We start from the raw sequence: 26,552 nt of genomic DNA, 5'->3' as shown, positions 1-26,552 counted from the left end.
GTGCGCGGGCCTCTCACTATCGCAGTCTCTCTTGTTGTGGAGCGCAGGCTCCAGACGCGCAGGCTCAGTAGTTGTGGCTCACGGGCGTAGTTGCTCTGCAGCATGTGGGATCCTCCCAGACCAGAGCTCGAACCCGTGTCCCCTGCATTAGCAGGCAGATTCTCAACCACTGCGCCACCAGGGAGCCCCCTTTTCCTACATTTTTAACTGTTCTTAGTTAGCTCTCCTTTCAGAAATTGTCTGTCTGACATGATCTTTGTAAGTACACAGTCCAGTTTTAACTGACTTTGAGATTATAACTCTGTTTTATATTTCTTCCTTTTGTCTTAAATACAAAACAAGAATGGAGGAAATGTAAACTATGATGGGTATTTAAAAAAATTTAGCAGGATCACACCCCAGTTGGGTTTAAACTAATACTCCTAGGAGCCGGTCCTTGGGTGACTGGCCATTGGCCCAGCCCCAGGTGACTGGTGGTGATCAGTGTGGGATGGGTGGATCGGCTGAGATAGAGCCTGCCAGCTTCAGAGCAGGTTCAAGTGGCCACTGGCACCTGGCCTCACCTCTCTTCTCTGTTTCCCTTTCTTACCCCCTGAATTCCTCCCCCCATTCCCTATCCACCTCCTCCAAAATCTCCCTTTTCTTTCTTCTCAATGCCTCATACAAACCAAATACTCAGCTACTTTCACTGGCCTGGTTATGCCCTCAGGAAGCAATTTCTTTTACTAAACTACAGTCATCAGCATTTTTAGTCTTTCTGCTGTGTTCTGTCTCTGGTGGGTTATTTACTTGTGGGAACCCAATCTTGTAGCTCAAATTCATCGTTTTTTTGGAAGCAGTGGATCCTAGAGCATCAAATAGATGTGTTTGGATTGCTTTGTCTTGACTTTTTTAAAAAAGGCAAATGCTAAGGCAACACTCAAGAAGCTAGGCTCTCTATTTAAGGTCAGTGTGGCTGTGAGACACTAGGGCAGGTGGCAGCTTTGGGGAGATCATTAACGCCATTAGCGATAATGGTTTCCCCTCTGTTACAGTGTTTGAGTTCCCCATTAAAATTCTTAAGGAGGAAATTAAATTCTTTTCCAAGTTTTATTCTATGTGAAGATTCAGTCAAATAAATCTGTAGAAAGTGACCATGTCGAGGCTATTTCCATTTCTATTACTTAATGCCTGTCATAACTAAACAAAGGTTTATAAGAGGAACATTGGAGCATCAGTTAGAAATTTAGAAGAGGAGTGAAAGCTGCAGTTCAGCTTGAAATTGGAGCTCTCTGATCTCTGATTTTCATTGCTAAGATGATTAAAGGAGAAAGCGAAAGATATCAAGGAACACAGAAGAAGAAAATATTAAAGAATATTAGCATGTTAAGCATTTGCTGTCAGATTCCTCTCAAGTCTAGAGTAGTTATCAGCTCACCTTTTTCAAATTTGAAGATATCTATCTATAATAATGGATTTCAGTATATTTTTTAAAAATCCTAGCAAATGCCTAGCAGCTACTCGGTTTACATATTCTTTGTTCCTTGGGGAAAAAAGAATCTGTGATCATCTAAAGTGATCACTGGGATGGATAGTAGTGAAAAGGAAGTTTTGAATTGAAGAATTAAAAAATAAAATTTCTCTTCTGTTATTATGTTTAGCCTCCTAGAAACAGCAGGTTATATCTAAAAGCAATGCTTTCCTATTTTCCAAACGGTGATTTGGGAGTTTTAGGATGCCTTTCCAGCGGGTGCTGGTCTTGGGTCTTTTGGGATGGCCCTGGCGCTGTCCCGTGGTGCCCACAGGAGGTGGTCACTCCCCAGAGGGGAGACCTGCCTCTGGTTCCTGGGCTTCTCATGCTGGCCCGTCAGCCTTCTCAGGGGTCATTAACTTCTTTTCAGATAAGACCCTGGTTGAACCTGGGCTGTTTGGGGTATTTTTACTAACAATATTCTACACTCGAGAATCAGGAATAATTTCCCTTGAAAATCAAGTGCAGCCCGGCTTGATGAAGCACAGCTGTAAGTAGGGCTTTTGACAGCCCCGCAATTTCTGCAAATGGTTCATAATTGATTGCCTTCTTTCTCCTCAAGGGTGCCTATTACTGTCACAGCTCTTTGTGTGCCCCTGTCAACCTCTCCGGTGTGGGGAATTTTTTTTTCAGTATTGTTAGCAATCAGCTCGCACTACTGTAATAGTTTGGAGTCTGAAAGGAATAAACAGTTCCTTTGGAGGTGAGGGTGTTGAAGGAGCTTCTGGTTTGTTCTGGGAACTCGAGGTGTGTAAAGCGGTCCCCACAGAAGTGCCGCTTGCTTTGTTTGCCACCCTCTGAGCTGGCTCTGAAGATGTGGCCCTTCGTGGTACTGCCGTCCCCCTGTGTGCCCTAACCCGGCACCTTCCCATAGCAGGCGGGGTCAGGGCATGGGGTGGAAATCCAGAGCAAGGGGGTGAGCCTTCCCCAACCCCCAGGCTGCCTTGGAGGAAGAGCTTGGTGGCGCTAGGAAGCCCTTGCGAATGTGACTTGAAAGAACAGTTTGGGATTTTTTTCACTGCCTGGGGTGAGAGTGAGAGAGAACGTGTGTCTTACTCATTTCCCAGCAGCCGACTTAGATGGAATCATTTCTCCCAGAGGGTGCAGGTTTCTTTGAACTTTTCCTTTCTATGTACAGCATGTAAGTAAACAAGGGCTTTGATTCTCAGGGATGTGCATTCTGATCCAAATGTAGGCATGCTTGCATGGTTTTCTTTTCTGTGTCTTGAAAGTTGATTTTGCTCTAAAATGTCTAAAGACTGTTCTGCAGACAAGATAAGCCTTTCTATCCGGAAGGGATCCTGGCAGTAATCTTCAAGCGCTCTTTACAGCTCAGGATTAAGAGAATTTCTTTTGGATACTAGTTGTTCGGTGGCACTGTCAACTTTTCCTTTTTCATTCCAAGGATGCATAGGTCTCTAAATGGATCTCTGAAATAGTTTGTCCTTTTGAAATAGAAAGATATCAGAAAGTCTTAGGGAAATTTCAAAGATTTACTCTGTAAAATATGTTTGAAAAGAGAGAAGGATAATTTGAAGACAGTAAACAATTTTATGCTTTGTCAAATTTTCTTGGAATGTTGTACATACTTGTGTTGGGTGTAATGCTGTAAAAGAAAATCCACAAGAGTGAAACCCGTTTTCTGTAAGGTAAGCAGTGCTTTACTTTAGTTATTCCTGTTTAAATATTTTTTTTCAGCTTTTTAGAAAAATTTTATGTAATCACCTAAGGTAGCTTTGGCAGTGATTATTTTTGCAGTTTGTAGGCGTCGTGTTGATAGAACGGAGAGCACTGAGGACCTGGAGACATACAGCCTTGGCAACTGTGTGTTGTGCTCTTTGCAATTTAATCACGTTTAGAATATATTTTGTCCTGTTTATTTTTTCAAGGTAGAAAAAAGGGACATGCACTGATGCTTAGGTTTTGGTACCCAGCATGAACATAACTTGCGTTTAATATTTAATGCCTGCTCACCCACTTAGCTTAACCTTTTGAGTTTTCTGCATGAATTGCTTTTAAGAGCTTGCATCTCTAAGAAGCTACAGGAAAAGAAAAAGATTTGTGGATCGTGTGATTTATTTTTCAGCATTTTTAACTATGTATCTTTCTTACCTTTCTTTGAGTGTCCTGCATTATTTCAGCATCTCTTGGTTGTAAGATGCTTTTGTTAAAAAGTCCAGCGAAAATAGAATTTATTTGTAAATAGTAGTCTTTCTACATGGCTGCTGTTGAATAGATTAATATAAGCATGATCCTTTTTCAAAAACTAAACATACCTATTTCTAAATGCATGCTATCTGACGTAATTCCTATAGGAACGAACGGAGAGGTTGCATCCTGACAGCAAACCCATTGTCCCTGAAAAATGATTTGGGGCCTGATGTTCCCCAGTAGTGAGACGATAATCTTTCACAGTGATTCAATTCCGGGTAGCCTTTTCTTGTAGGTAGTGGTATAATAGAAAGAACTCTTGATCTCAGTAGTTGGAAACCTGAATCTGTATCCTGGGCCACCAGGCTTTACCACTGCATGCCCTGGGGTGAGGTACCCGGTCTTTCTAAGCCTCTGTGTCCTCATCTGTAAGTAAAAATAACAATAGCTCCAAGCCTGTGTAGTGGAGAGGATCGTGGATGACTATAAGCCCAGACATGAGAGATTATCAGATGAGTAGCAACCCCGCTTCCCGACGCGGCTCATACATTTGCACGTTTTGAATGCTTTCCCACTCTGCTCACCTAATGCATGACTTAGCCACAAGGCTGCCTGCCCGGTCTTCTTGAAGTCAGTGTCTGTGGTCAAATCCTGCCGAGCTGTCCCCTGAGATAAAAAAGAATTGGAGACCGAGGGCCTTGGCCATGGAGTCCTCTTAGCTCTTTGTCATCTGCATGGAGACAAAGCCTGCCCATCTTTTAGCTTATTTTTCTTAGGTAGACTGTTGTGAATTGATGACCTTTTCTAAAGGGCTGTTCAAAGGACTGAATAAAAGCAGTGTATGTTAGGTTTGCCTTTATCCGTAGCAGGAGTGAGCTGTGAATGAGAGATGCTTAGGAGGTCTTGCAGACGCTTTGCCTTTTGGAAGAGAGGCGTCACTTCAGGGCAGAGAGAGTCACCAAGGGCACAGAAGGACACAGGCTGGGAGGGATCAGAGCAGAGCTGAGTCCCCATTAGCTCTCCAGTGCACTGTTCTCCATTTCTAGCACCCTGCTTCCTTTCGGGAGGGACTTGGGGGCACGTTGGTGAACTTGTTTGAAATGACTGGGATTCATTTTCATTGGCGTCTGAAAGGCCATTTGGTCTCTTTGTAGTTTGCTGGATTTTAAAAAAATTTCCCATTTTCCTAGCTTCAGGGTGTCAGCCCCCTGTTCTTCTTGGTCCGTCCTTGATCGTTAGGGCTGATGTGCCGGGGAGATGCCAGGTCTTTGCTGGAGTGGCAGGAGGGGACATCACTGTCCTCTTGGTGGCCAAGGATCATTTATACACTCTGACCCACAGGCTTCGACGCCACTCACAGTGTCAGATGAGGGAAGGAAAGGAAGAAAGAAAACCACATCTCAGCGCCGGGCGTGGGCGGGCCCGTCGCGAGCGGAGGTGTGGGGTGCCTCACGCCCTACAGCGGGAAGACGCCGAGTGGGTGGCTTCCTGGCCACAGCCTGGGACAGGAGGGCGTGCCCAGTGGAGGAGGGGACATGGTGGCAGGGGGAAGAAATCTCACCGGTGCTGGCCTCTCTCTCCACTTCCTCTCACAGCCCCTACCCCCATCGACGTGGCTGTGGTCCTAAAGGGGTGTGTGTTAGGCCCGGTGTGTCCCTGGACAGTGCACACCGGCCGATGGAAGGGGGCTGTCACTGCTGGCTGAGAGCTGTGGGCCACCTGGGGCCGGAGACCCAGAAGCTGCCCCCAGCTGGGTGATGCCTGACGAGGGCCCAAAGGCCTGAGCCTCTGCCTTGGGGGCTCCTAGAGCTCCGACGCGGGGCTGGCTCGCCCAGGGGGCCCGGGCCCTGCGCTCACGTGGGATGTGCCCGTGCGCAGGCAGTAGGGTGCGGGGAGCCCGACGGCGCAGGTCTCGGCTCGGGGAGGCCTGGGGTGGGGCCGCCGCGGCCCCTGCTCCCCGGCTCCACCTGTGAGGTGGGTACCCCAGCATCCGAGGGCTCACTCAGCCGCCTTCCCTTTGTGCCCCGGTGGCGGGGGCTTTCCTGTGAGCTCGCTGGCTGCGTGTCCCTCTGGCCTCTTCCTTCACTCTGTCATCCGTTGTCCCCAGCCCTCTGCGTCCCCAGCCTCCGTCCCCTGCTTTCTCGCTCTCCTCCAGGCTCTCCCTTTCCATCCTGTTTTTCTGGGCAAAATAAGAAGTTGTCATGGCGAGGCATCTGCAGAGTCACACAGTGGAGGAGAAGAGGCCCCCCCCCGCCCCCCGCCAGCGGCAGCGGCTGGAGTCACCACGGGCGGCTGTGCCGTCGGGGCCCGGCAGCTGGACGGACGCGCTCTGGCTCCTCTTGCTGACTCAGTGAGCACAGTCCCCTCCTCACACCGCGGGGCGCTGAGGCCAAGTGGGGCCCAGAGCCAAGGCCACCCAGGGTGGACCCTGACCACAGAGATGCTGCAGGGCCAGGCCGGGTCTTAACCCGATGACCGACCCGCCACACTTATTTCTGATGCAGGCCCCTCCCTCCTCTTCCTCCCCTTTGGAACAGCGGGGGCTGTGGTTTCGCTCCTGTCCTCTCTGGGATGCGACCGCAGAGGGATGTGCTGGTCCTTTGCAAGGTGCTGGCCACCCGCACCTCGGGGCTGGACAGGGGCCTCGGCCTGCTCCTTGAGACCTCGCCTCCGGTGCCGGTGCCTGGACTCGTCAAGGAGGGGGCTGGGCCGCAAGCTCCCTGTGCTCTGTGCTGGCTGAGGAGTGGGCCGCGTGCTCTTGGATACGGTCGTGGGGGAGAGGTCATGGCTTCCATTTGTCCCCCATCCTCATCCTCTTCGGCGTTCAGCCTTCTATGTCTCCATCTTTCTTTCTGGGCCTCCTGGATTGGACGTAGAGAGTTATAGAGACTTGAGTATAGCTCTGCTTTTTTGGAGGAGAAGAAAGCAGGGAGTCTGAGTTTCTCAGGCCAAACCCTAACCTCAGTAAACGCCGTTTGCAGGCTCTTGTGTATGCTCAGGGGAAGCCTCCTGGAGGGCAGGTGGCCTCAGAGGAAGGACACATGGGATTTTGCCCCAGGTCTCACAAGGAAGTCCCTTTGTCCTTGGATAAGTCATCACACATCTGTGTCTGTGCAGCTGGGGGCTGGGTCTGTCCGTCTTGGCGGCCCGTCCTGGCTCCGAGCAACGGTGGACGCTCAGAAAATTGCTCAGATGCATATGTAAAAAGTCACCCGCGATTCCAAGGGAGCTCATTGATCTTATGATGTTTATCCGTGGATTCCCCCCCTTAGGAATCGATGAACTCTGGGTTCAGAATTCTGACTTGGAGTGAACATCTGAATCATCTAGCTTCTGTCTTGACTTAACATTATGGACATGACAGAATCAATTATCAAGTACCCACAATAAGAAAAGCACTGCATTTATGTAGTCAAGTGACATTTGAGCTTTGTTTTCATCTTCAAGTCTAATTGGTTGGGTGGGGTTGGCTATCAGTGCTTGATTCTTTTAATGTGCTAGGAGATGGAGGACCATCAGATACATAACAACCCCTCCCTAGATGGCAAAACACTGCTAAGCTGAGACAAGGAGGCCATATTGATGGTGGCGGGCAGACATCCCTGGATTGTTAACACCAACCGTAACACTGTGTGCTGCTGTCAGAGCATTTCAAAAAGTTTTATTTTCTGTAATTGGTGAAAAAAAGTGATTTGGGGGGGGGGCACGCATTTAAATTTTGATTCCAAAGCAAAATTGTGGAAAACTCATTTTTGTAAAGTGAGCCGCTGTCTGAGGACCAGGAGGGGTGGTCTACATGCTCAGTCTGGGGGGTGATCAGGCAGCCCCTGCGTTTCTCTTCTGAGAGCATCACCCCGGCCGCTTCCACATCGGCAGGTGAGCTGGGTCTTAGCTGCTACCCGCTCCTTCCCTTTCTTTGGAGGGATCTACAGCCATGGTTACAGTCTAACTCTGGCTGGCCACTGCTTGGGCACCGGGAATCTTCATCCATCTTATCTGTAGTATCTGCCAAGAATGGGGGTAGCGTCACACTGCTTGTTCATTCCTTTACTAAAATCTCCTTCACAAAGGTGCTCTCAGCTGCTAGCCATTGTTGAGAGCTCTGAGATAGTCCTTTAAATGTCCTGTGTACGTCGAGATGGTAGTCGAATGAACCCTCTGATTGTGCTGGGTCAGTGAAGGTGTATTTGAGTCTGAGTGCTTTTTTGTGATTTTCATTACTCACAGCAGATTCTCACCTTTTGATAATGTCCCAGCCCCACGGGGTAGCCGCTTTCACTTTTAAAAAGAAAAAAAAAATGCTGGGAAATTGTTCCGAGTCATTTGGCAATTTCCCCCGTGCTCTCCTCTTTGAGTGGATTTCTGTGCCACCCTCCTTGGGGCTGGGCGGCTGGCGGAGGGGAGGTGGGGGGAGACGGGGGACTCTGCCTGGGAGCCCTTCACACAAGCAGGCGGTAGTGTTTTCACCCAGATCCCGGCTTCCAACTGCTGAGAGTAAAGAAGGGATTATTACTTTTGTAAATCAATCTCCTGCTGTTCTTTTTTTTTTTTTTTTACATCTTTATTGGAGTATAATTGCTTCACAATGGTGTATTAGTTTCTGCTTTATAACAAAGTGAATCAGTTATACATATACATATGTTCCCATATCCCCTCCCTCTTGTGGCTCCCTCCCACCCTCCCAATCCCACCCCTCCAGGTGGCCACTAAACACCGAGCTGATCTCCCTGTGCTGTGCGGCTGCTTCCCACTAGCTATCTACCTTACGTTTGGTAGTGTATATATGTCCATGCCTCTCTCTCGCTTTGTCACAGCTTACCCTTCCCCCTCCCCATATCCTCAAGTCCATTCTCAAGTAGGTCTGTGTCTTTAGACCTGTTTTACCCCTAGGTTCTTCATGACATATTTTTCCCCTAAATTCCATATGTATGTGTTAGCATACGGTATTTGTCTTTCTCTTTCTGACTTACTTCACTCTGTATGACAGACTCTAGGTCTATCCACCTCATTACAAATAACTCAATTTCATTTCTTTTTATGGCTGAGTAATATTCCATTGTATATATGTGCCACATCTTCTTTATCTGTTCATCCGATGACGGACACTTGGGTTGTTTCCATCTCTGGGCTATTGTGAATAGAGCTGCAGTGAACATTTTGGTACATGACTCTTTATGAATTATCATTTTCTCAGGGTATATGCCCAGTAGTGGGATTGCTGGGTCGTATGGTAGTTCTATTTGTAGTTTTTTAAGGAACCTCCATACTGTTCTCCATAGTGGCTGTATCAATTTACATTCCCATCAGCATTGCAAGAGTGTTCCCTTTTCTCCACAACCTCTCCAGCATTTATTGTTTCTAGATTTTTTGATGATGGACATTCTGACCAGTGTGGGATGATATCTCATTGTAGTTTTGATTTGCATTTCTCTAATGATTAATGATGTTGAGCATTCTTTCATGTGCTTCTTGGCCATCTGTATATCTTCTTTGGAGAAATGTCTATTTAGCTCTTCTGCCCATTTTTGGATTGGGTTGTTTGTTTTTTTGTTATTGAGCTGCATGAGCTGCTTGTAAATTTTGGAGATTAATGCTTTGTCAGTTGCTTCATTTGCGAATATTTTCTCCCATTCTGAGGGTTGTCTTTTGGTCTTGTTTATGGTTTCCTTTGCTGTGCAAAAGCTTTGAAGTTTCATTAGGTCCCATTTGTTTATTTTTGTTTTTATTTCCATTTCTCTAGGAGGTGGGTCAAAAAGAATCTTGCTGTGATTTATGTCATAGAATGTTCTATGTTTTCCTATAAGAGTTTGATAGTTTCTGGCCCTACATTTATATCTTTAATCCATTTTGAGCTTATTTTTGTGTATGGTGTTAGGGAGTGTTCTAATCTCATACTTTTACATGTACCTGTCCAGTTTTCCCAGCACCACTTATTGAAGAGGCTGTATTTTCTCCACTGTATATTCTTGCCTCCTTTATCAAAGATAAGTGACCATATGTGCATGGGTTTATCTCTGGGCCTTCTATTCTGTTCCATTGATCTATATTTCTGTTTTTGTGCCAGTACCATACTGTCTTGATTACTGTAGCTTTGTAGTATAGTCTGAAGTCAGGGAGCCTGATTCCTCCAGCTCCATTTTTCGTTCTCAAGATTGCTTTGGCTATTCGGGGTCTTTTGTGTTTCCATACAAATTGTCAAATTTTTTGTTCTAGTTCTGTGAAAAATGCCAGTGGTAGTTTGATAGGGATTGCATTGAATCTGTGAATTGCTTCGGGTAGTAGAGTCATTTTCACAGTGTTGATTCTTTCAATCCAAGAACATGGTATATCTCTCCATCTATTTGTATCATCTTTAATTTCTTTCATCAGTGTCTTATAATTTTCTGCATACAGGTCTTTTGTCTTCTTAGGTAGGTTTATTCCTAGATATTTTATTCTTTTTGTTGCAGTGGTAAATGGAGTGTTTTCTTAATGTCATTTTCAGATTTTTCATCATTAGTGTATAGGAATGCCAGAGATTTCTGTGCATCAATTTTGTATCCTGCAGCTTTACCAAATTCATTGATTAGCTCTAGTAGTTTTCTGGTTGCATCTTTGGGATTCTCTATGTCTAGTATCATGTCATCTGCAAACAGTGACAGCTTTACTTCTTCTTTTCCGAGTTGGATACCTTTTATTCCTGCTCTCTTTCTTTGGTATTGGGAGAAACATTGCAGGAAAAAAAGGGCACCTTTTAACAACAGTAAACGTGTCCTAGTAGTGTCTGTCTTGTGGATTCCTACAAAAATATTTCCTAAGATAAAAATTATTGTATGGCAACCGTAATGATATTTAATAAGAAGACTTGGGACACTGGTAGGGTTATGTGCGTTAAGAGCAATGAAGGGCGGATAACAAGATGACGGTATTAGTCGGTGCTGCTGTGAAGCCCCCCACCATCCCCACTCCCTATGGGTCAGGGGAGTCTGCGAGGGTGTGGTGGCCCCAGGCTTATGTTCCACAAGAAGGTAGACCAGGCCAACTATTTAGAGCCAGCTGAGATGTAGCGCTACGACAGTCTGGGAGCTGATCTAAGGTGCCCAAGGAGTATCATCAGAGAACTGGGATAGGGGCAACTGAATTGTAGTTTTCTGAGAATCTTAGAACTGCTCCCAGGTCTGAGGGCTTGGTCTGCAGCTGGGAAGCACATGTTGCCCTGCTTTTTGGTTTTCTAGGTAAGGCAACCAGGAATGCTTGTAGATTACAACTAGAAAGAAAATATAGTTCTCAAGGTACCAGGGCAAAGAGAGAGGACTCAGCTGGGGGACAGTCCGGGCTTAGGTGGGTGGGCAGAGCTGTCCTAGGCAGAGTCATACACAGCCTGAGCTGTTGGACCTCAGTGTGCGGGGCCCTCTTCCAGGATTCAACTGTGTCGTCCTCAGTCTTCTGTTTATAGTAGAGACTCTACCTGCCCAAGAAATTGGAGGCTAACAAAGGTTTTTCAAAGCTCTAGTCTCTCCAGAATTTGATTACAGTTGGTGTTGTTATTGACACATTTTCTCTTCAAATACAGTGACGAAGATAGCAAAAATGCTCAGCTCAGTAAATTCTCAGAATATGTAGCACTTAAAGACCTTTGCTGCAAAAACTGCTCAATAATATATTATCAATCGCCAAGAATAAAGTTAGAGGCACAACTCTTGAATAGAAATGTTGTGTTTGGAAAAATCGGCAGTAAACAAAACCAACTAGAATAATAGGGTTCAATGAAAACATAAACCACTGAAGGGAGAGTTACTGTAAATACACAAGTTTAAACTAATTTATGTGATGATCAGAACAAAAGTAGGCTGTGAGAGAAAACCAGAGGAAGAGAATTAAGAGGGAGCTAAGACCTGAGATAAATACCTATGGATAGGAAAGTGAGTGAGGGTAAGACAGAGAAGTCATAGATAGACAAGTGTATGTTTTCCAAACCATGAGTTGAAAGATATTGGTTTAGAGACTTCTTGACCTAGATAAACATATTTAGAATGAATGTTAAATGGTATAATCACAATAGACCTTAATACCCCAAGTCACAGGAAAAGCAAGCTGAATTCTCCCATGCATCAAAAAGCAACACAAAAGAAAGCAAAAACTGTTAAAGAGAATTTGAGTTGTCTCTCTGAGCCCTGGATCTGAGCCAGGCATGCAGGTGTTTTTTTTTTTTTTTCGGTACGCGGGCCTCTCACTGTTGTGGCCTCTCCCGTTGCGGAGCACAGACTCTGGACGCGCAGGCTCAGTGGCCATGGCTCACGGGCCCAGCCACTCCACGGCATGTGGGATCTTCCCGGACCGGGGCACGAACCTGTGTCCCCTGCATCGGCAGGCAGACTCTCAAGCACTGCACCACCAGGGAAGCCCCAGAGTCATTTTTTAAATATACACTTTACTCACTGAAAAATTTAGAATAAAGTTTTATAGATTATTTCAAGTTTTAATTCAGACTGAATTTCAAAAGAGAAATCTTTTTTGGTTGGGCTCGGCTCTTAATCAGGGACTGGCAGACTTCTCCTGTGAAGGGCCAGGTAGTAAATATTTTAGGCTCTGGCAGCCATTTATGTCTGCGTGTCAGTGCGGAAGCAGCCATAGACCATAGGTAGATGCATGAGCGTGGCTGAGTTCTGATAAAACTTTATCCACAATGACAGCAGGCAGGCTAGGTTTGGCCTGAAAGCTACAGTTTGTTGACCCCTGCCCTGATGGTCCGCCTTTAGCTCACCTGCTTGTTTCAGAGTGGGTTCATAAGAGTCTCTTTTATACCATTTTTGCACTCAGAAGTCAAGGAAAAATTCTGGCCCACACGCATCTTCCTTGATGCGCAGGTTTGACTATACATCAGGAGTAAGCCATATCTTTTTTTCTGGGTGAAAAATGGGAAAGAGAGAACACAGTACCTGGCATAGGATCTGTTAGATAGGACACGCCGATATTTGTGAATTACATAAGAGTGATATTGAAACACCTGGTATTTTATGTGAAAGAAGCGCCTGCTCGTGTAGAAATGCTGCCCTATAGCCCTTGAAACATCCTTGGCTGAGAGAGCGTATCTTATTCATCCCTGAATTCAGATCAAACTCCAGTTAAATAAGGAAACTGAGCAGAAGGCAGGCAGCAGGCCTGTTTCACACGGGCTCTGGATCACTGGCTCCCTCCCCGAGGGGGTGACTCTGGCCTGGGAGCCACGGAGCCACACACATGGTGCTTCCCCACCTCCGGGCACATGGCTCGGACCTGCCTTCCCGGGGGTGTGTCTCCTGAGGACGGGCGCTTCCTGCTTGGTACACACAGGTGCCCTCTGCCTTCTCAGACGCTGCGCTCTCTCTGCACGGCCGCTCTCCAAAGGTGGAGTTCGTCTCCTCCTCTGCCCACCTGGTGAAGCTGCAGCCCGTCCCACCGGCCCTCCATAGCCTCCTCTCGTTTCGGCTTTCCCCAGAGCCCTGTGCCTCTGTCCAGATACTGTGGGTTCCACTTTTTGTCACCCGTCCATGTCCTTGTTTGCCTCTCTCTGCCTTTCCTCTCACTCCACCTGATAGTCTTGCATGAAGGTCAGAGTTTCCCTCTTTTGTGTTCAAGCCTCATCTCCAGCACCTAGAACGGAGCCTGGCCTGGAGGAGGTGCTCAGCGAAAAGTTAGTAAATAAATGGAGTTTGATTTTTCTGGCCCTTCCTTCGGGGAACTCAGAGGAAATTTCTCCTTCTACGCTTGTAAAAACAACAGAACTTGGACAATTAAACTCCCTGTGCATATTTTAACTTTTATGGAGCCCCTGGCCTCTGTTGACCCCTTGCACTGCGCTAAGTAGTTTTACCTGTTTCACCTCATTAAATCCTCTCAACGACCCTATGAAGCACGGTGCCTGCATTATAGGTGAGCACACTGGGTCAGGGAGGAGTGAATCAGGACTGGTGATCGCCGAGGCCGGGGTGGTCACTCTAGAACCCGTGTGTCTAAGTCTCCTGTCTTGGAAGAAGTAACTGTCTCAGAAAGCTTCGCCCAGAGCATGCGCCGAGGCCCTTAGTGTGAGCTTCACACTCATGGGGGGTAATGACAGGACAGAGCTCAGGTGACAGGTGCACACCCCACCCTCTCTAATGCTATCCCAGCTACTCACCCTGCCACCTGCTATAAGGTGTGTACCTAAGGGTGGCCCGTGACCCCGGCACACACACTCCAAGTGGGTTTCCTCTGCCGCTCCCCGCCCCCGGTCCCCCGAGAGCAAGGCCTCCACCTCTGTCCGCTGCCCCATCTCCCCGTGTGACCTGACTTGGCCATGGGCCACGGCTGGGCTGGCCTTCAGTTCTTGGCCCCCTCCCCAGCCCCAAACTTCGCTTAGGGTGGGTAGCTTTGTTTCCCTTGAGTCCATCCTAGCTTCCACCTTGCTTTCCCTGACCGTGCTCCAGCCACAGAAAGTCACCCTGTTCTGTTCCCAGGCCCCCGCGCTGCTTCGGGCACCGATCGACCTTGACGGACTCACTGCCAGCTTGTCTTCCCAGCCGCACTCTGGGAGCTGGGAGCCCAAGGACTGTGTCAGTCTCGTCCATCACTGTGTCCTCCTAGAAACAGGCTGCCTCTGCCTCAGATCATTTTTGTAAAACATCAGGAAAGGATTCCGTTAAGAAATTTCTTTTAAAAATTAAACCACTATAAAAAAATGAGAAGATATAGATAAGCCAAAGATTAAAATGAAAATAACTTGACATGCAGTGTTAACTACCGCATTTATGATATATATTATTCCATTAGAAAAATCTGTGCACATATGTTTACATGCAGTAGATATACATAAACATCACTTTCCAAAATTCAGACCTACCTTCTTCCCTTTCCAATAAATCATGTCCTTTTTTGGTCAACAGATGCGGATTTCTCCCATCATTGGTAATTGCTGCATAGATTTCATTGCATTTTTGTACCATAATTTAGGTTAATCTTTGCCTTTCAGTATAAAATAAGAACTCTCATCTGATACATTTACATTTAATTTTACATTTTTTAATTTCCACTCTGCCTTTGGAAGTAGAACTGTCTGGTCTAGAAAACAAAGATTATGAGCATTTTCTCATTCTTCTTGTACCATTTTGTTAAGTATAAGAAAATCTCAGGCCATTTCTCTAGAGTTTCCCCCCACCCGCCCCCCTGGTACGCGGGCCTCTCACTGTTGTGGCCTCTCCCATTGCGGAGCACAGGCTCCGGACGCGCAGGCTCAGCGGCCATGGCTCATGGGCCCAGCCGCTCCGCAGCATGTGGGATCTTCCCGGACCAGGGCACGAACCCGTGTCCCCTGCATCGGCAGGCGGACTCTCAACCACTGCGCCACCAGAGAAGCCCTTCTCTAGAGTTTTTAATCCAAGGATTGTATCACTATAAGTGAATGACTTACATGTCACTTATAGTGTAATGACTGACTTGCATGACTTACATGAATGACTTACATGACCAAATATAAAAATAATCATCTTGGGTCTGTTTGTAACCTCCCCTTCATCCTGCCAAGGTGGTGAATACGACCCTCTTCCCTCCCCCTCTGCTGAGACCCCCTAGGATAGACCAGACCCTCTTCACCTAGCCCGCGGGCCCTGCCAGCCGCCTCTGAGCGCGAAGCAGAGTGTAGGCCAGGCATCCTGACCTGGCACAGGCGGGGCGGCCCGGGGCGTCTGTGGCTGGACCTGCACGTGGGCGATCCGGCTTACCTGGAATCCAGCCCATCGTCTGTCTCTCTGCCCATTAGCCTTTCCGGGGAAGCCGTTAACCCTTGGTGATCCTTCTGGATTCCCTCTGCTGGGAACATTTGGGAATAATGTCAGATCTTTCTGTAAGTTAGAGACTTTAATGGATTACAGAGTCAGTGGAGAAAAAGTCCTTTGTACAATTTTTAGACTTTTTTTTTTTTTTCCAACAAAGGGAGCGTTTCTGACTGAATTTGCTGGGATGTGACAGCTGACTCCACAGCTGCGCTCTGCGGTGATTTACCGATGTGACTTCTCATGCTCTGGACAGTGAGCTGGGGGGTCTCTATGAGCACAGCTGAGCACACACCATGCAGCCACACCTTTCCAGGCCTAGACTGTCCCTGAGGACAACTGACTGTTTGCCCAGGGCCTACAGCTTTTTATTTTTTTTCCAGCATTCTTTCTAGGGATGGTAGAAATAGTAGAATCTGGTTCTTCTGATTGGTGTCCTGGTAGGATGAGCCTCTGCAGACGTGACCCAGCCTGGGCTTCCATCCCCGTCAGTGGCCCAGCAGGGAGAGCTGGTCTGTGTGACGGAGGGAGAGGAGGACATGGGTGGCAGCTGGGGGTCACATACTGTGTATGACCAGTTAACCAAGCAGTGTGGGGTACCCTCCCTTCTAGGTCCGTGTCCTGGCTGAGCCAGGACTGACCTCCCCTCTAAGTAAACCTCCTTTCCCTCTAAACCAGGGATTCAAAAGTCGAGCACACTGCAAATGCTGTCATTTACCTTTCAGCATTTCCCTGCAAACTATTACCCCCAAATCATGCAGCACTTTTAAACCGTTTTTCTTCAGCTGAAAGTGTTTTTGGAGTCCAAGTCAGACAACAGATGCCTTTGACAAAAGAGTTTGCAGTACCCGAGGCCCCTAAGTGAGGACAGGATTGCAGAGTGAGCCCGGAAAGACGGGGCGGAGCTCAGCTGCTGACGAGGCGCGGGGCCCCTGGTGGGCGCTGGTATTTCACGGAGTAGCTACGAAACCTCAGTCGTCCGGGAATGGTTCCGGATAATGTGATGTACTTTTCCCAGCTTAGGTTTCAAAACCCACTGGGAAATTTAAAAGCCTCAGGTAGCAATGCCTTAAAAGAAGAGCAAAGCAAACATCAGAATAGTTACGCTCAGGGGAGCAGATCTTAACTGACCCAGGCCAGGAGGAGCTGCCTGATGCTTCGGATGAAAAGCATTGAGCCAAATCGAGGTTAAAAGGGTCACCTACGGGATTCCAAGCTTGTCTGAGAAAAAGGCTCAGCCCCCGCCTTCCTCCAAAGAGAATCTGGGGCAGGGCGCTTGGTCATCCTGAGCAGTTTCATTACCACCCCCAAGAAATGGGGCTCCTGAAAAAGAGACACATTGCAGCCCTAACACAGGGAATCAGGTGTCCGTGTTCACACGTTTAAGACACAGAAACAAAGATAACTCTGTTTTAGATGTCTTTCCCTGCCAACTTTATCAAGTTGACAATTAAAAATTATATATATTTAAGGTGTACAACTTGATTTGATATACGTATACGTTGTGATGATGATCACGGTCAGGTTAATTAACACACCCGTCACCTCACATAGTTACTTTTTGTTTGTTTGTTTTTGGTGAGAACATGGAAGAGTGACTTAATTCAGAGGTCCTGAGTGAGATGTCCCTCATCTGTAAATGAGATCAAATCACTTTCAAGCAGGGATCAGCCTTAGTGAAAACTTAAAAGCCTGAAAAAAATTTTTGTGGGTCAATATCACTACTTTTTCATATAGCATAGTTTTAGGGAAATCTGTTTTCATTAAATTTTAAAAATGAATTCATGAAGAAAAGATCTGTTTGATGCTCTCTTAGAAAAGGCAAGGCCCCCGATGAACCCAAGGTTCTCAGCCTTGAGCACTACGAACTGGGAAATACCAGTCTGGGTTTCAAGTTCCAGTGTGTTTTTTGTTCTGCACAAGCACACACTGTCTGGCTACTGAATCCGCATGCATGCCCAGCCCTGATTTGTGAACATCTGTCTCTTGCTTTAAAAGCAGCATCCCTGGGGATGGAGGGGAGTGGGGATCAGCCTAACAGAAGTCACAGTTGTGCACAGATGTGGGGAGCTGCATTTGCTTCCCTGAGCAGAGATGGCCTCCAGAGGCCGGTGGCTGCATCCCGGGCACGCCTGGGGTGTGCCTGGATTCTCCTGGGGCTGGGAGAGCCCTGACGGTACTGTGGGCAGAGGCAGCCGGAGCAGCAAGCCTGTTTTGCCCGTGCTCTGCCAGATACCCAGGGAGTGGTCGGCACCGTGCAGACAGCTAGAGAGTAGGAGGATCCTGTGCCATCAGGTGCTGCCTTCGCACTCGGCACCTGTAGTCTCAGCCGGTCGCATCGTAAGGACCGAATGCCTGATAGTTCTAGGAGAACACCGCCCCCTGGGTTTGTCTTGTATACAGCAAGTGCTCAACAAATCCAAGTTCCCCTTTCTCCGTGGTCCAAATGGCAATTTGAGGGGTTACTTGATGGGCTAGGTAATGCTTCCTCTCTCTCATCAATAAGGAAATTGAAGGTGCAGAAATGAGTCTTGCCCAGCACGCGTGGAGGACTGGAAACAGAGCCAGGGCTAGAACTCGGTTCCTCTCAGTCTTGTCGGTGCTTTTCACCTCCGTCACCACGCGTACGTGTGAAGATATCCCAACCGAAATAGTCGCTGTTCCTAGAAATTGCTTATCAGATACACCCAGAATTCTACCTTTAGCAGTTCAATTTTATCACCATCGCTAAGAACGGAGGAAATGAAATATAACCAACCAAGTGACCCTTTCAGACATGATCTAAAAACATAGGTACAGTTACTCTTCTCCTTTTAGTGGCTCTGCCTTGTTTGACCCCAGGTAATCCTCACAACCTTCCCTAGACAGCAGCTAAGGTGACTTTGTGGCACTTGAGCACTTCATCATGAGCACTACCTTCAAAAGTACATTTGCCGTGAAACTCTCAGCTAACATTGACTTTTCCAACTTAATCTTACCAGAAGCGTTCTCAACATGAATCCTGATTTTCTAAAATGGCAAGATACTTTATTTTTAAAGTCTCGTTATTTTAACACTGCATTGTTAGGTGTGATTTTTGACATCCCAGCAAGGCAAAGCTGCAATCTCACCAGCTGCCATCTCACTTATGGTGCATTTTGTCAGATCTTATTTTATACAGTATATGTGAGCTATTCATTTGGATTCTACAGCCCTGGAAACTGTTATTTTTCAGGATTACGGAATTGCATTGTCTGAGCTTGTGGTGCAAATACCAGTCTAGAGACTTCAAATAAGTAAGTTTGAGAGTCTCAGTATTATTATCTTGGGCTGTTGGACTGTGAGTGGAGCCAAACCCAGAACACCAGGTGCACAGGTGTGATTCTGCCTATTCTCCTCTTATCTTGTGAGCTCAGTCCACACACCTTTTACGTGGCCATCCTGTGGTGCAGACCCTGGGGACAACATGATCCTCCCAGAAACCGCAAGCAGAATGCTCGCTCTACTGATGGGTAGACCAGTAGATCTCATGTGAGTCACACAGCAGCATACCTGGGGCCCCAAAGATTCTGATTCAGTTGGTCCAGCCGTGGGTGTTTTTTAATAGCCCCTCCCAGAGAGCAAACGTGTGACCTGGCTTGAAGTCTCGTGGGAAGCAGGAAGAGGAGGAGAGAACTGGGGCTGGTTTGGTGATGTTCCCTCGTGCTTCATCGTGAGACTTATGTCCGGGAAGACAAGGAAAGCCACCCTTTGGCTGCACTGCTCTGTTTGGCTTTTGCTGTGTCATCAGGCTTCTAGGGTAAGACCGAACAGTTTGGAGTTTCTTCAGTAATGAATCCTGAGATTTGGTTGTTTCAAACATGTTATGAGACATTTTGATAGGTCAAGTTGCATTCTAATTGGTGCTTTAAGATCCACATCTGTGTTCTTTTTTTAAATTAATTTATTTAATTTATTTATTTTTGGCTGCATTGGGTCTTCGTTGCTGCGCGCGGGCTTTCTCTAGTTGCGGCGAGCGGGGGCTACTCTTCATTGCGGGCTTCTCACTGCAGTGGCTTCTCTCGTTGTGGAGCATGGGCTCTAGAGCGCAGGCTCAGTAGTTGTGGCACGCGGGCTCTAGAGCGCAGGCTCAGTAGTTGTGGCTCACGGGCTTAGTTGCTCCGTGGCATGTGGGATCTTCCCGGACCAGGGCTCGAACCCATGTCCCCTGCATTGGCAGGCAGGTTCTTAACCACTGCACCACCAGGGAAGCCCCACATCTGTTTTCTTGTTCTTTGAAAGTTTACTCTGAATGAACATCTTCTGATAGGCAGTACCAGCAATATGCTAGTGTTATAGTTAAGGATAAAAACAAGGGGATAATATGTCTACTTAAGGAGGACCATTAGTGCTTACACATGCTTTAACTGTTTTAGAAGTAAATTACTTCAGATGTGTCTGTGTGTCTAGTTGGAGGTTTAGTATCTGTTACATGGTTGATTTAACTTTTGCACCAAGATTAATGTCAAAATACAGGAGAAGCAATTATATGAAATAGGCCAGCAGTCTGGGAGTTCTCATCGTAGACATCTGCGGGGGCCCCGCTCTCACCCCCGCCTTGAGTTGGGCTCTTTATGTTATTGGGCTTATCCTCCACCACCACCATCTCCCTCCACCCGCCGCCTTTGGCTCATTCCGTGCTTCTCCCTTGGTACACACTCCTTCCAGGACCAGTTACAACCCACTCTTCGCTGAAGCCTTCCAGACAGCCTGTTCCAACATGACGCTCCCATTCGTCTAACGTGTGTCACATTTCTCGTTTGTTCCACACAGGCTCGTGTTGGTTTCCAGTCTCCCGTAGGCTGCGCTTCGGTGTTTCTTGGCAAATCTTCTCTCCTTGTGCAGGGGCTGGTTTCTGTTTCTTTGGAGGCAGAGCAGGTCCTCAGTTGGTTCCCACCAGATTGAATTGAAAGTCTAGGGCTGCCCTGGTGGCGCAGTGGTTGGGAGTCCGCCTGCCGATGCAGGAGACACGGGTTCGTGCCCTGGTCCTGGAAGATCCCACATGCCGTGGAATGGCTGGGCCCGTGAGCCATGGCCGCTGGGCCTGTGCGTCTGGAGCCTGTGCTCCGCAACGGGAAAGGCCACAACAGTGAGGGGCCCGTGTACTCAAAAAAAAAAAAAAAGAAAAAGAAAAAAAAGCAAGTCTAGCCAGAAGATCAATGCCAAGTGTCAATGTTGTCTGTTTCCATCATAGGAAGACACTGTGTTGAGGAAAGGCGGGTGGGGTGTAGAACAGGGAAGGAGAGAAGGAGGGAGGGCAGGTGTCCTACTTTTACTTTGAGGCACTTCAGTGTGTCAGGTGACAGCTTTTGTAACAAGTCGGCCACTGAGGTTGACCAGTGTGCTGTGTGAGTTGTTAGTGTTCTGAAATATCCAAGCAAAGAAAATGAATTCAGTGAGAATGAAGAGGTGCTTCTGACTGGTGCAGCTTTTTACCCGAGACAGCGTGATGGAGATCAGGCATGGAGACATCTAGCTGAAGAAAGGAGAGTTTTAGTTGAGGGACAGGAAGTTGCCAAAGATGGATGGATATTGGTCATTCGTATTGGGACTAAGCTGCTCTGTTATTCAATAATAATGTCAGTGCAACAGAGGTGGACTCGACACTGAGCACTTGGGGGCGATGACAAAGAAAGGCAGAACCCTGCCCTTCACTGGCTAACAGGCTGATGGGTGGTAAGATGGGCTGGAACTTGTGTGTGGGAGGAATGGAAAGAAAGAGAAATAGAAAAGATACTTTGAATGTAATCTGATCATGCTCCAGGCAGGTAGAGGCCTATAGGAGGAGACACATTTGAGACCTTAAACCATCAGCCTGAGGCAGGAGTGTACAAATGGGGTCTCTCTCCTGGAAAAGGCTTTTCATGCTGTGCTTTTTTTTTTTTTTTTGTGGTACACGGGCCCCTCACTGTTGTGGCCTCTCCCGTTGCGGAGCACAGGCTCCGGACGCACAGGCTCAGCCGCTCCGCGGCATGTGGGATCTTCCCGGACCGGGGCACGAACCCGTGTCGCCTGCATCGGCAGGTGGACTCTCAACCACTGTGCCACCAGGGAAGCCCCATGCTGTGCTTAAATCTAAGCAGGAACTTGCACAGAAGGCTGTTCATCCCTGCAGACATTCCCGCTCCTTCTTGTCCCTCTTGTCCTGTGTGATTCTATTCCCACTACCTGGAATGAGAACCCTCCCTGCCCCCACGTCCTGGGTCTGACACACGTCTGCTTCCTGCTAAGAACCTGCTCAAGTCTCCCTCCCCCGCGAAGGTTCCCACGGAGCCTCACCAGGCTTCCTGTGTTGTCTGCTCCCCGCCCGTGCCCTCCACTGGGCGCTGCACCCCTCAGCGTGGGGACCGTGTCCTTCCTACACATCCTGCCCTCTACTGCTGTTCCTAGCTGATGCAGCAGCTCGAACTCTCACTCCTAATGCTGCTACGTGGCCCGAGGCTGCAGAGCTCCAGGGCTGGATCGGGGGCAGATCTGAGCCCCTTGTGGTCAGGCCGTCCCAACACTGCTGCTCCGCTGCCCCGTTCCTGAGCCTCTCAGGGCCGTTCAGTGTGGGAACGGAGCTCTGTTAGGCCAGCCGTTGAGGGGACAGAGTGGACCAAGTGAGCCATGACCTTGATTTCAGAGCAACCTCAACTGTATTGCAGAGGGTTAGCTCTGTGCCTTATTATTCTCTAGTCTCAGCACTAAAGAAGCACCTGTCAAACAGCTACTGTGAAAGTGAAAAAGCATCATGGGTAAGGACTGAACAAGTGTAAGTTCATATCTTCACAACCAGAACCTTGAATGGTAGCCAGCGTCGTTTGAGATGAATGAAGCCGGATGCCCTAGATAAATGCCCCGTGAGACTCCTGAGAGGGCGCTGGGCGAGGAGAGAGTCCCTGTGTCTTTGATGGGCTGTTGATAATGATGGAGAACGTCCTGTGCCTCTTGTTCCCTCCCAGAGTGCTGAGCAGATCGCCGCGCTCTGTAGGAGTTATAACGGCACCCACACCAACGGCATGGAAGGACCAAGGGAGAGTCAGGACCCGCCTCCGAGGCCGCTGGCTCGCCACCTCTCGGATGCAGATCGCCTCCGAAAAGTCATCCAGGAGCTCATGGACACAGAGAAGTCCTATGTGAAGGTAACAGAGGACGCTGTCACAATTTCCTGCTCCCCTCCTGTGACAGCCAGTTGTATGTACGTTGGCAGGGGTCTCCAGGTATCTGCCGGGGACCCTGCCACTCACGAGGGAGATGCCCGCTCCCTGAAGTGCCGAGCTGCCGAAGGGGAGGGCGAGAGGACGGAAGGGCTCAGAGGGCTTTTGCAAAAATTAGATTCCCTGGTCGTTTTGTTACCGAGGTTGCCTTCACTATGGAAACAGATGTTCTGGTTTGTCATTTGCCATCTGTGGGAAGGGAGCCTGGACCGGTTTAGGGAAAGGGGGAACGGAGATCACTTTAGGTGTTGAGGAACCAGGGAGCGGCTTGTCTGCAAGCAGCTGCTGGAACGGGCTCCAGAGCGCAGGCGGTCACCACGCAGGACAGAGCCCCGCAGTGGAGGTGCCGGGGCATCTCGCAGGCGTCCCCAGCCATCACACAGAGCAGCGGCCGAACCTTTCACTACTCGGGGAGTTCCTTTATTCATCTCAGAGGCTTCAGTTAGTAGTTTGAGAAACATTTTACAAAAAATGCAGGTGCCTGGGAAGACAGAGTTCTTTTGCTTTAGGTATTTGCTGACGGTTTGGAATGGTTTTAAACTCATCTCATCGGCCAATTGCTGGCAGCAGTGTGGGAGCTGAGAGTCCAGGCCTGGCCTTGCCTTCACCTGCTGCAGTGGCCTTGGGCGGCTCCCTCCAAGCCCCTCAACTGGGGTCCGAGACAGGGGGTTCTTGTTCTAGCTCTAACACACCGTGTCCGTGAATTAAGCCTTGGCGCACACGCACACACACGCACACACACACACGCACACACACACGGCTCTCACCTTCTTTCTCCACAAGACTCATCTGAGCTTCCCCTTTCATTAACATCACTGTCATTTTATCTGAACTTTGCCGAAAGCCTCATTCACAGGCAGCCCAGGAGAATTACCCATAGCCTCTTCTTTTGGTCCCATAGGGGAGAAAGGAAAACTGCAGAGATGGCAGTTCCATTTCATTTCCCACTGTGTCTTTTCCTGTATCGAATGTGGGGAGATGAAGTGAACATTCAGGGGCTTCCAACAGTGACCTTGCCCAGCAGCTCTGTGCGCTGTGGCAGCTTGATGATGGCCGTGGTGTCCTCATCTGCAGGGTCGAGGGCATAGTTGAGAGCGGAATCCAAGTCCCTTTTTATTTTTGTCACTGCCGTCGTTATATTTTACTGTTAGACCACTTTGAACGGGAGGGTCACTGCCTCGTGACACTGGTCTAGGACTGAGACGGATGCTCTGGGCGAAGTGCATACAAAGGATGGCTCTCCCTTCTCTCTGCGGGAGCCCTGCCCTTTGTCTCCTTGGGGCCCCCATGTTGCGGCTCTGGCTCCGCGGCTCAGCGAGGCCTCCCTCGGTGTGTCACTGCTCCTGGGTGGCAGTGACCGGCTCAGGGAGTGACCACAGCCCACCTCTGCCTCTGACAAAATAACCAGTGCCTGGTGCCTATGGTGATTCTCTCTCTCTCTCTCTCTCTCTCACACACACACACACACATACACACACACCTTTTTCATTTTTTCATTTGTTTTTGTTGCTGACATTCAACATGGACTTTTACTTGTTTTGTAACCTGGACCTCTGCACATGACTTGGCGTTTTCAGCATTCATGTGTTCCCTGAGATAAGATTCAGTGACTTCTCACCTCTCCCTGCTCTGCAGCAGCCGCCGTGGGGTCTGGGGAGGTCGGGAAGGCCAGGGTGGATTTGATTTTGAAGCACTCAGTGTCACAGGCCTGTCCACTTGCTCTCAGGACCTACACCACAAGGCTCTGGAGGCTTCTGGCTTTACCAAGCTCTCCAGAGCTGGATTTCTCCATTGTAAGATGAGGCACACGTAGTCACCTACTTCTCATAGTTTGGGACTCAAAATTCTTCGGAACAAACGAAACAAGAAAAAGAAATCTTTTCTATCACTAAATTATATCCTGCTCTTGGCTTCAAATTATTTTAAAAAAACCTTTATCTAAAGAGTTTTGTAAATACAGTCAACTCCCACTATTCTGTACTGTTGGAGCCCAGTTTACTGGAGATTCAAAGATGGCCTAGACTGTAAACATTATGCCTGCTCATCTTCAGAAGTGTTTTCTTGCATTTGAGCATGGGAGTTTGAAATTCTGCTCATGCGTCAGCCCCGAAGCTGAAGAGCTCTCCAGATCTGGTCCTGTCCGTGTCGGCTCAGCTGTCCATGCTGGAGCTGTCGTCTTGCTCTTTGAGGCAGAGAAGGAAGCCAGGTCGGCCAGCGGATGTGGCCACACCTGACAGAGGTACCTGGCCAGAACTCACTTCTCTGAAGGGAAATGAGTGTTCCTGCTGCAGCAGCCGAAAGAAAGACCCTGGTTCTGCCAATCAGATATTCAAATACGCAGAGTAGGTGATCGAGCTATAAAGAAAAATGTGGAATCCAGATGCGGGTCGTATTGTGTGGTTAACTCCTCTGAATTAGCTGAGCGGGAACCACCACTTTCAGGGCCAAGCGTTTCAACCAGACATAAACTTCATCGTTCCTAATGCGAGTCTGAGCTGCAGCCCGGGCTGCTGGAAACGCTTGGGTATTTTGGAGACTTAAGGGTTAAAGACTCTCTTCTCTCTTTCAGGATCTGAGCTGCCTCTTTGACTTATACTTGGAGCCACTTCAAAGTGAGACCTTTCTTACCCAAGATGAGGTAAATACCTTCCCTTAGTCTATTGACCCATAGGTTAGTCTCAGTTTGCCTTTTAGCAGACCTAGATTTTATCTACTGATCCGCAAAGAACATTTGAGACTTCAGGATCTTCAGAGAGACCCAAGCGTAGCCTCCTTCAAAGCCATTTATGTGGCCTCCATCCCGTGAAACACAGTGCCAAGAGTTATAAATGCCCGTGGCCCTTTTGTAGTAGAAGGTGTCCCCAAATTACTTTTTAATACATGACTTTTTAATGTTAAATCACAGTAATTAGTTCTTCCCATTCCCCCCCCCCCCCGCCCCCGTTTGAATTCTGAAAACTTGACATCCACTTCAAATTATTTTAGTATTACAGGGACCGGGGCAGTCAAAGTCTCTGTGTATGAGCTATATCCCCTACTGAATATGCCGTCTTCTTTAAAGGCTTCACTTCTGTCTCCTTGGTAAATGACGTAATTCATTTGTGCATCTGGGACTTGGAGTGGTATCTGGGTCTTCAACGCTAATACCCTCTTTTCAAATTCTGATCTTCACGTAGATGGAGTCACTTTTTGGAAGTTTGCCAGAGATGCTTGAATTTCAAAAGGTATTTCTGGAGACTCTGGAGGATGGGATTTCAGCATCATCTGACTTTAACATACTTGAAACCCCCTCGCAGTTTAGAGTAAGTATTTTAGACTTAGTTTTAAAGCAAAAATAGGTGGGAACAGTGCAAAATTCTCCCTTTGAAGAGAAAGTGTTGTCCCTTGACTATTGAAAAGATAAGTTTAGCGCTCTCATTGCATGGCTTTCCTCTGGCAGGTGGTAAAAGAAGCCTCCATTTCTCCCTAGAGTAAATGCTCTGTGACTCAGACGTCTGGGCAGCACATCTTTTATGGAGTCTGCCTGCTGTTGACATGCACGCTTCTTACTCAGCTCTACAGAAGGATCTGTAGGGCGATTGCTTCGGAGGCAAGAGCACCTACGGCATCCGATTCTGCATCTCTGTGGTCATGTGACACTGGGAGGAAAGCCTAGGTTTTCACTGGTTCTGAGAGAGCCTCCTCTTCTATGGAGCCCTGTCTCCAGTGTGGCCATCGGTGACTGGCAAGAGGTCCCTCCAGGGAAGGACAGGCGGAAGGCAGTAGAAGGGGACCAAGGAAGCACATAGCAAGCATCATTTGTCCCAAGTAATGCAGAGTCAGCTTTATTAATTAGCCTCTCAGATTATTTATATCCCACCGTGTCAGATGTATTTTTTTATAGAACTTTCTTTCTTGTCCTTGATTGCG

General features: G+C 48.0%; 1 protein-coding gene across 3 annotated transcripts in view; it reads left to right on the top strand.

Moving 5' to 3' along the window:
- The window catches only part of TIAM2 (TIAM Rac1 associated GEF 2), a 232,760-nt gene that overhangs the window by 193,497 nt on the left and 12,711 nt on the right, over positions 1 to 26,552 (top strand). For all 3 annotated transcript variants that reach the window (XM_060114499.1, XM_060114497.1, XM_060114498.1), the window contains 3 exons: positions 22,389 to 22,568; positions 25,213 to 25,281; positions 25,820 to 25,945. In XM_060114499.1, the coding sequence (XP_059970482.1) occupies positions 22,389 to 22,568; positions 25,213 to 25,281; positions 25,820 to 25,945 (375 nt within the window). The remainder of the gene's footprint in view (positions 1 to 22,388; positions 22,569 to 25,212; positions 25,282 to 25,819; positions 25,946 to 26,552) is intronic.

The sequence above is a fragment of the Mesoplodon densirostris genome, chromosome 12, assembly GCF_025265405.1.
Source record: "Mesoplodon densirostris isolate mMesDen1 chromosome 12, mMesDen1 primary haplotype, whole genome shotgun sequence".
Lineage (NCBI taxonomy): Eukaryota > Metazoa > Chordata > Mammalia > Artiodactyla > Ziphiidae > Mesoplodon > Mesoplodon densirostris.
The sequence above is the reverse complement of the archived record's forward strand: the minus strand, read 5'-3'. Positions and strand labels throughout refer to the sequence as shown.